The 10539-nt window shown below is 34.3% G+C and overlaps 1 protein-coding gene across 1 annotated transcript; it reads right to left on the bottom strand.

Moving 5' to 3' along the window:
* Positions 1–1083: 1083 nt before the first annotated feature.
* On the bottom strand, positions 1084–9300 carry oacyl (O-acyltransferase like). Its single transcript, XM_016551943.1, has 15 exons — positions 9147–9300; positions 7792–7925; positions 7480–7558; positions 6566–6701; positions 5957–6201; positions 5654–5821; positions 5448–5550; positions 4444–4545; positions 4164–4329; positions 3972–4051; positions 2900–3010; positions 2558–2681; positions 2284–2470; positions 1778–1920; positions 1084–1182 (listed from the first exon to the last, which is right to left on the bottom strand). Exons 1-15 carry the CDS (start codon positions 9298–9300, stop codon positions 1084–1086), a joined length of 2031 nt encoding a protein of 676 aa, XP_016407429.1.
* Positions 9301–10539: the final 1239 nt, after the last annotated feature.

The raw sequence follows: 10539 nt of genomic DNA, 5'->3' as shown, positions 1-10539 counted from the left end.
TGTTTTTGGTCTTACTGCTTTACCTAAAAAAAAAAAAAAAAAAAAACTATACTGTGCAGTAATTGATAGGTATTAGGTTAGTATTCCATTCAGAACAGAACAGAATTTATTGCAATACTTTAATTGAGTTTTAACTTGTTACATTGCAGTGGACCACAAAGCTCAAAATGAGTTGCATGGAGTTTTAAAGTAGTTCTGTATTTCTAAGTTGTCAAATAGCTAATTGGCCTCTTGAATACTTGATCGGCCTCTTGATGTTGATTGTCCTCTCATAATTAAGATTGTGTGACTTGCCTGATTACAGCATGCACACAGGTGGGTAATAGCATTTATGACCACACATTTTAAGAACTTAGGAGATACAGTACAATATATTGCGAACTCGAGTTATAATACCAGTGCTTTAGACCATCTGGAAAAAAAAGGTTTAGCGGCATCCCAAATAAAGATGATTAACAAGGATTTATGCAGTACTGTTACTTGAAAGCTTTCTTTGTGTTCTGAAATGTCTAATGGGATGATTTGGGATTTTTTTTTTTACTTCAAAATTATGGATTGTTAAATGACTCATCCATCACTTCCTGCAATTAAGATGCGGTCGCTGCAGATACTGATGTCCGGTCATTGTTCTATTGTTACACACTGCTCACACTTGAGGCACTCATGTTCACGTTCCTGCGTCAGAATATGCGCACATCCCTGCGTACCTCAAAAACGTGCTGTTGTAAAATTAAGTACCATGGTGTTACCATCCGATGCCATCACTGTAAAAAAAATGTTTACTCTCTGTAAGTTACTAAAAACAGGCACTACAACATACACTGTAACAATAAACGTTCATCTGTTAATTCTGTACATCAAATCATTTAATGCATTCAAAAAAACAACACCAAAGCCCTCTAACATGGTTCATAAACAGCAATCTACAGCTTTCGAACAGAATAAATTGAGAAAATGGGGGACAATGAATGAATAATTCTACTTAATGAATATACTGTACTGAAATCTTCTTGTTTCTCTAAAATATATAAATAGATTTAAATCATCTCTTCACCTTCCAGTCTTGAGGTATTGAAGCAGGACTTATCGTTTTGGCAGGAAGAGATACGGCTTTTCAATTAGCACAGTTAACACGTAACCTACAGAGACTGTCAACAGCAGGTAACCCAGAAACAGGTAGAACTGAGAACAGAAAATGAGAGAAAAAAATGACAAAATTATCATTAAAAATGGCATCCAGAAAGATGAACTACCTATTATTATGATAAACCACTTGCTTAAAAAAACAATCATTTTACATATATATTGTTAGCGATATTGACAAAAAGTAGTGGTGTTTTTGAGCTCCAAATTAGCATATTAGAATGGTTTCTGAAGGATCATGTGACACTGATGACTGAAGTAATGATGCATTCAGTATATGTATGTGTACAGTGTTTATTTATTATGTATATATAAATACACACACACACACAGTATATATTTTGAAAATATTTACATGCATATACATTTATATATTTATATTATTATAATTTATATTATATATAAATATATTTAATATATAAACATAACAATTTTTTCTTAAATATATACATGCATGTGTTTGTATTTATACATACACAATAAATATACACAGTACACACACCTATATTATGTAAACAAAAACTTTTATTTTGGATGCGATTAATCGCGATCAATCGTTTGACAGCACTAATTTTGATCAAATGCACACTGTCCAGCCTACTCTCATTTGCATTTATTTGAAGGTAATACTTACAAAGTTGAAGTCTGTATAGTGCATGGTTGTCTCTTGTTTGCCGTTGTACAGTATAATAATGATTGGGTGGATCAGATAACAGGCAAAGCTGATGTTAGACAGAGGAGCCCACAGGCCTAAAGACAGAATTTTATCCACAAACCCTGTGCAGACAGATAAATATTTAGGTATGTTTCAACAGAGACCAATTATATGCATTTTTTATTTGGCTCACAGTTGTGTGTTATCCATTATTTATCCTAATTATTTACTCAAATCTGAGATTTCAAAGCTCTTCTTTTTACCTCCGTATCCTTCCTCGCAGGCCAGGATGATCCAGACCAAAGCCAGGGCCCAAAGTGTTTCTGAAGGATCATGTGACACTGAAGACTGAAGTAATGATGCATTCAGCATTCAGCTTTTCCACAGGAATAAAAACAACATTTTAAAATATTTTTTAAATAGAAATTGGTTGTAAATTATGAATTAAAATTTTAAATTGTAATAATATTTCACAATATTGCCACCTCCGTATCCTTCCTCGCAGGCCAGGATGATCCAGACCAAAGCCAGGGCCCAAAGTGAGCGGTGCGTCCCCTGATAAACAGCATGGGTTAGGGACGGATAGGGCGGGACCTCTCTCAGCACATAGGCCAATCCCACTAAGAGGGCCATGACTGACAGCGAGCAGAGCCAACCTATGACTGCCTGCCACTGTCACATAGCAAAAATGATCTGTTATGAGACTGAAAACTCCTTTTTGATGTAAAAAAGCAATTAAAAAAGCATTAAAGACATTGCCTGTTGCTTTATAAGTGCCTCTTTCTTGGTTGTCATGTATATTCCGGCAAGAATGCCCAGTAGATACGGCCCATATCTTGTGTAGGGTTTGTTGTAGTAATACTGAAAATAGCTTTCGTATGCCCTGAAACAAGTACAGAATAAAACAATCTGAAACAATTATGTAACATTTGAGTGAACAAAAATCAGACTCTTGGTACTAAAACTGCCTTGGTATTGCACTTGGCAACTGCTAGAGGCCTTAATCACAGTGTTTTAGAAATGGATGCATTGCCCGTGTGATTACGTCTCATTGGAAGCGTTTTCTCAGTTTAACGTTGTAATTAAGAAATGATCTCTTACAGTGTGGTTGGCTGGTGCACAGGGAGATGCAGCAAACCGGTGATCAGGGCTCCTGTTACACTGGAGATCATTAGGAGAATAACCGACACAATGACAAGCACGCTTTTGTTTCTGGAAATAAGCAAAGAGGTTTTGTTTATAACCTGGGAAAAACTGGCAACCTTGACATTGGTAAATTTCACAAAACCTGTCAAGAACATTTCAGATTTTACTCAGAAATTCTAAAAATTAAATGAGAACTCATTGTTTGTTTAAAGAAAACAAAGCCTGTTTTTAGAACGATTAAGACATTTAGTATTGCATTACTGCAATGTAAAAAATATCATTCTTATACTAATGCAAGCAAGGATGCATTAAATTGAACAAAAGTGACAGTGGTAAGATAATGTTACAAATGATTTCTAAAACTGTCGTGGTTTCCAAAAAAAAAAAAAAAAAATGAGCACACAAAAAATATTAAGCACAACTGTTTTCAGCATTGATAATAATAAATATTTCTTATTCAGCATATTAAAATGATTCTGAAGGATCATGTGACATTGAAAATTAAGTTTTGCCATCACAGGAATAAATTAAATTTTTATAATATTTTACAGTAGGAAACAGTTCTTTCAAATTGTAATAATATTTCACAATGTTATATATCCTGTGAAAACAGGATTTTTCTTTTGTACTAAATCTTACAGACCCCAAACCTTTGAATGATAAAATTTTTTATAATAATAATTTGTAAAAACTTTTTCGTTCTACTGTTCTAAAGCTAATTTATGCTATTTATTATTACATTATTTTATTACTTTATTATAATATGTTTACTGTGTTAGAATCTACTGAGAATCACCCTTAAAAAATAAATAAAAAAAATTAATTTGTGCATTACTATAACGACGCAAAAAATTTAATAAATATAATGGCCACATTTAACACCAATATTAAAAAGATAGATAGATAGATAGATAGATAGATAGATAGATAGATAAAATTCATCCACGTCTAACATATATAGGGTGGTGTGGTTATGTTCTTTTAATAAATTCTGTATTTATTATACAGTCAAAAGAACTAAACTTACATTCTGTACAGGAATATCAGAAAAGGTGTTGTTGCATAGAACTGGAAGTCAATGGAGAGATACCATGTCCAGGGTGCACACTTAAAAAAAAAAAAAAAAACATTTTCATAATAATAATGCCATGTACTTTTAAACATGTGCTGTGAAACACAAGTGAAATAAAGATTAATCAAAAGATGAATCTAGACGTACAATGTCTGTGATGGTGAAGAGGTTGTTGATGAGGAGCAGGTTCGACCACCAGTATTTCTTACAGCTGTAGACCTCATCCTCTGCTATGAACCAGAAGACCCCTCTCGGAACGATGGAGAAGAGTCCAATGGTCAAGCACATGATGAAGAGGTGGAGAGGTTGAATCCTGGACACATGGCAAGAATTATTACAAGCAAAAAATTATCAGAAAATCAACCCTGAAAACTGTGGTGTAGAACTAACATGTGTCTTGACTGGAAGCTGTAAAGATAAAACTAACCGCTTGAAACGCTTGAAGAGGAAATGAGCCACCAGACTGAAGCTAAGCGTGTTATCTGACCTCTGGATGGAGCTCAGCAGTGATCTGGCACTCAGGAGACCACTGACACAAGCAAACAAACAAGACACTGTCAATATTAAATAATCAATTCTTCTTACAAGTTGGAGATTATGCCATAACATATCCCTTTATGAACCACATTAACTACGAACAATGGAATCTTTTTTTTTACAATTTTATTTATTTATTTATATTTAATTTTTTGCAACATGGTCAATGTTTTTTTTTTAATTTCCTCAAATTAAATCTATATTGTTAATATATTTATTAGTGCTGTAATCGCGATTAATCGCATCCAAAATAAAAGTTTTTGTTTACATAATATGTGTGTACTGTGTATATTTATTATGTACATATAAATACAAACACATGCATGTATATATTTAAGAAAAATGTTACGTTTACATATTAAATTTATTTATATATGATATAAATTATATGAATATAAATATATACATGTAAATACAGGTAAATATTTTCAATATATATGCTGTATGTGTGTGTATTTACATAATAAATATACACAACACACACTCATATGTTATGTTTATACTCACTAGTTTATTATAGTTTAAAATATATTATTTATGAATAAAAAAAAACTATTCAAATTCACAAATGCAAAAAAAAAAAGAATATTAAATGTCATATAATCATTTACTGCACTACTTAGAAAAATACAATTTATAAAATAAATAATTAATAAAATAACAATAAAAACATTGACAGTCAATCAGAATCTACCCAACTTTATAGAACTCGAGCATTTAAAGTGACAGACAACATAATTGCAGCGTGTGCTTATAATAAACAGAGTGATATCGTGCCTTGATGTGGACACTAATATAGTTATTACTATTTTTTATTTTTATAGTTATCATTCTTGGTATGATCAGGCCTCAAGACTTCTAATATTGTCTAATATGAGATGTGGTGTATCTTACCCTAGCAGCAGAAAAGAGTCAACCGCTAGATACACTGGCCCACTGAAGGCAAAGACATACAGAGGGTTCCTCTCAACCATTTCCTTCCACCTTTTATCATTATCTACACAGAAACAAATCAGGTGAAAGTTCGAGACATGGACAAAATGTCTTAAAATTAAAGTAGTGCATATACACTGATATCTTCCCCTTCCCCTCGCTCTCACCCAGGTTACTCCAGGCGCTGAGCTGCACGGTGTGGCCTGAGATGATCCAGAGTAAACTGAGGATACGGATGCCATTCAGAGAGGAATAACTGCTTCCAGAGCTTTCTGTGGCGAGTAACCCCTGACTGCTATTCTGTACTGAGAGCGCCTGAAGGCACGATGACACAGCTGTAAAAGAAAATATACGAGGAAGAGAGGAAGCGAAAAGGGGGTAATAATGCGAGAAAAGAATGGGTCAAATCAGTCACGTTTGCTATAAATGGTAAGATGAGTGTCTGTATGTGTCTTTGTGTGTGCACTTGCTTTTTGAGATGCTCTGCCGGTCATTTTCTGCATTTTGGTCCCTCGTCTGTGTGGTATCCAGGGCAGCATTGCTCTCTTTCCTCTGATTGGCTGAGCCATTAGTCAAGAGAGCGCCATATTGGTTGGTGTTTGAGGTATGAGCGAAACCCAGCCCTGGCCTCTCCTCTCTCATTCGCTTCCTTTTTAATACCGCCACACAGATGGAAGCTATGAGAGGAAGCGCCAATAACGCACAACACACAAACCTGAGACACACGAAACACTAATTCAGCCATGGAATCTTCACATTATTATGATAACAATTGTGAAAGAAAAAAAATCCTTATTTGCAAGCACCTAGAACACCCTAACAACTGTATTAAAAGTCTCAAAACAACCTTAGCAACACCATGGAAACCACAAACACAACACTCTAGCTAGCACTGTGGCATGTACAAGTGCCATAAGTAAAGTAAATTTACTTCTACTTCTAAAAATGTACAAAGACTATGTAAAATGAGCAGACTAGGAGCAACAGAATCTGTTTAATTAAACACCCATTGTAGGCTTGAACCCACATGTTGTGCACATATATGTGTGTGTGTGTGTGTGTGTGTGTGTGTTACTCACAGGCAGACTATGGCAGACAGGTCTGCATGAGGGGAATCACTGAGGCATTGAATCATGAATACACCAAGCGTGGAATCCGCCATTAAGATTGAAGGCACAGAAGGAAGTAAAAAGATTTGTTTCTGATCAAACGCATCTGCAGACACAAAAACAAATGTGATTTATACTTTTAGATTTATACTTTTTGCTTATCAAATAAATGATACAAGGTTCAATCATTTCTCTAATGCAATGACAAATACATTTTAAGGGCAGTGCAAGTGTTTAAATACTTGGGTCTTTGTGTGGATCAGATAAATGTTAAAGTGGTCATATGATGTTGCTAAAAAGAACATTATTTTGTGTATTTGGTGTAATGAAATGTGTTTATGCGGTTTAAGGTTAAGGTCTTGCGGCAACCACATGTGACGACCCCGGTCTGGACTCCGCTTCGTCCACGGTGAAAGCCGATCCGGCGATCCACAGCGCGAAGTTGATGTATTTCCTCAGTGACCAGCACGGATCAGCTCCAGGCATGACGAAGCGGATATCGTCCTCTTTTGGAAGACCAAACAAAGTAGTTTTCGCGTTCACAACGAAACACACAGCGTCTTCACGACATGACGGCTTTGGCAGCAACAATACTACATGAGAATAAAAGTTACACCTTCTTTCTTTGCGTGAACATTTGGGCGGCGTTATGCAAATCTTCCCACATCGTGACGTAGACATGTGGGGGCGTGTTAGAACGAGCCGTTTTAGGTAGGCGTGGTTGACTCTTAACTTTTATAAAGAATATCTCTTTGGATTTGAGACTTTAGTCTTTGCAACTTTACAGATCTTCTTTATGCATCAAGAGCTTGTAACACTTCAAGGAAAAAGGAAAAATTTAAATCGCATCATATGACCCCTTTAAACACAATGATTTCACTGACCATAAACAACTAGCGTCTGGACTTCTGATTCTGTACAAGAGTCTGGAACGCAAACACCCACAAAATACTCCACACTGTCCTGCAAAGCAGAATAATATCACCATCAAACACGCTTTTTCGATTCGAGACAGTATCTGGTTATTTAATCATAATAGATGCATTATTTGGAAATTAAGGATTAACACACACTGGCTTGAGAAAAACACACTCTAAAAAAAATAATAAATAAATAAATAATAATAATGATTTGTTTTCAGGTTCTTAGTGGAATGAGGCGTATATATTGTGCATTTTGTGTTTGTGTGAGGGTACCTGTTTGAGGAACACCTGGCAGTACTGTCCCCTGAACTCCGGGCCCTCCACAGACAGACACTCTCTCAGAGACCCAGGTCTGTTCACGTTCCCTCCTTCAACATCACTGCCAATCTTACCAAATGCATCGTACACTACAACAACAAGTGGAGCAGGATAGAAGAAATTAAATCACAATGAAAAACATCAAAAATAAATAAACAAATAAATAAATACAATAAAACATTGATAAAGAGAGATAATAATAATAATAATAATAATAATACAATAGTAGTATACATAATATTAAAAATAAATAAATAGTTCCAAGATATTTAATATTTTCAAATTTCAGAAATCAATACTACTATTACTAATAAGGAAAAATAAATATACAGAAAAAAAGATAAATATACATAATATTAAAAAATATATAAATAAATGTTTTTTTTTAAGAATTTAAATGATGTGTCCAACATGATAACTCAGTATTAAACAACACAATTAAGGAAAATAAAAATAAACTGATAAATAAAGAGAGAAAATATAAAAACAACATAATAATAAAGAGAAAAAATGCTAAACAATAAATATACATAATATGAAAAATATATAAAAAATATTTTTTAGATTTTAAATGATGCGTCTAATACTATGGCCCGGTTTCACAGACAGGGTTTAGGTTAAGCCAGGATTTCGCCATAGTTAAATTAGGCCATTTAAGTAACTTTTATAAATATGCCATAGATAAAAACATTACTAGTGTGCATCTTGAGACAAAACAATGAATCTGACATATTTTAAGATCACTAAGTGCAAGTTTCTTTCAGTTGAAATAGCCCAGACATGCATTTTAGACTAGGACTAGGCTTAAGTCTTGTATATGAAACCGGGGGTATAACTCAATATTAAATAATACAATTAAGAAAAATAAACTGATAAAAAATGGAGAAAATATTTAAAAACAAACATCATAATATAGATAAAGAAAAAAATGATAAACAATAAATAATAAAACACAAAATATTAAATTATATAAATAATTGGTTTTTAGATTTTAAACTATGTGTCTAATATTATAACTCAATATTAAATAATACAATTAAGGAAAATAAAACAAACTGATAAAGTGAAAAAAAAAAAAAATATATAAAACAAACAGTATAATGAAATAATAATATACACAATATTAAAAATAACCATGTTTCAATTATGGAAACAATGTTTCAAATATTATAAATATTGTTAAATATAAATGACTTGACTTTGGCACAAAAATTTTAATTTTACACCTCAATCCACAACTAGAAAACATGACCCCCATTCATGTATACGCTTAGAAGTATGCTTTAGTAAAATCTGGCATTATTACTTACTCAAGACTGCATATTTGCTTGGAGTATCTTTCTGTAATTCCGTAAGGAACGCTGTTGTGTCCTCCTTGCATTTTAGCGACACGTTCCAGGCACATGCAGCGTGCCAAACCAACAGGTACATCAGAGTGACAGCACTCAATGTTAACCGTAGCATCTTGTACAGTGTTTCATTTTGGCCGTTTCACTGGTTTAAATATTATGAGAGCAGGACACATGACGGGAGAAGAGTTGGACATGTGACCTGTCATACTCTCCCACCATCCAAAATGACCATGGAAATCAAAACGCCACGTTCGGATGATAGTCTGGTCATCACACACTCAAACCTAACACAGTCAGCCTTTTACCTCAGGGAGGCCAATAAACAGCTCAACAACACAATATTTGCTTTGTGAATGTGGCCTCTGCTCTGAGCAGAACAGTATGATATCAAATCAAGATATCAAAATTTAAAAAACAAGACCAAATTATCTGTGCTACACTATTCGGATTAATTTTTAATGTCAACAGCTGTCCATTTCAGTAGAAACAAAGACGATATTTCAATGAAACCTAAGTGAGAACTCCATTAAGTCTAAGAAAGAGAAATATTTGCCAAGATATTAAAGCAAAAAATTCACATGTAGCACTTTTTACAAGGAAAGAGAGAGGAAATTCTATAAAATTCTAAAAGAGATTTTCTCTAATAAAAGCCTCGGATTTACAGTGATTAATTACAAATTTGAAGTCAATGTCACCCTTGTCAACATGAACGCACCAATCACATCGCGGCATTTCACAATGGTCCCTTATTCTGAGAATCTTGACTTTAAGGGTGCTTTCACACTTGGTTAGGTTCGTGGGTGCGCACCCGAGTTCGGAAGATAGCGTTCACATCATCCAAACGAACCGAACTCTGACGTCAATCGAACCCGGGTGCGCACCAAAAGTGCTAGTGTGAAAGCACCCTAAATTCCCTTGTAACCATGGCGACCAAGACCAGTGGCTTAAAGGAAATTGCTTTCAGGCTAATTAAAATGAGGCAAAGCGAGAGCTGATTGAAGCACACAAACTCCACACCAGTTTAGACACGTTAGTTATTTGTGTATGTATAATTTATTAATGATAACGTTTTTTGCACAAACAAAGTCTACCGAACATCAGCAAGACATTCTATAAAACAGAACAACCACCGTGAATGGCTTCTCTCATGCACATACGCGTCCTCAAGGAAAAGAAGAGCAAAATACTGAGTTTCCAGGACAAATGAAAATCGAGAACTAGTACTGAGCTCCTCATGAAGTGAAACGCTGAAATTAATGGGTTAGAGAGGGAGAAAATGCAAAGAAATTTTACAGCTCGTTTCACTTTTTGACCAAAACATTCATTTATAGTGAAGGCAGCTCTTTTATCC

The sequence above is a fragment of the Sinocyclocheilus rhinocerous genome, unplaced genomic scaffold, assembly GCF_001515625.1.
Source record: "Sinocyclocheilus rhinocerous isolate Xijiao unplaced genomic scaffold, SAMN03320098_v1.1 scaffold585, whole genome shotgun sequence".
In the NCBI taxonomy this organism is placed as follows: Eukaryota; Metazoa; Chordata; class Actinopteri; order Cypriniformes; family Cyprinidae; genus Sinocyclocheilus; species Sinocyclocheilus rhinocerous.
This window is presented reverse-complemented; position numbering and strand designations above follow the sequence as displayed.

Bases quoted from the DNA above. Each gene is read 5' to 3' on its own strand.
- oacyl (XM_016551943.1), bottom strand. From the start codon at position 9,300: ATGCTACGGTTAACATTGAGTGCTGTCACTCTGATGTACCTGTTGGTT. The intron at 6,202-6,565 runs GTGAGTAACACA...CGTGTGTCTCAG, and splicing joins CTGTCTGCCATAGTCTGCCT to GTTTGTGTGTTGTGCGTTAT. The intron at 2,471-2,557 runs GCAATGTCTTTA...GCTATGTGACAG, and splicing joins AGGCACTTATAAAGCAACAG to TGGCAGGCAGTCATAGGTTG.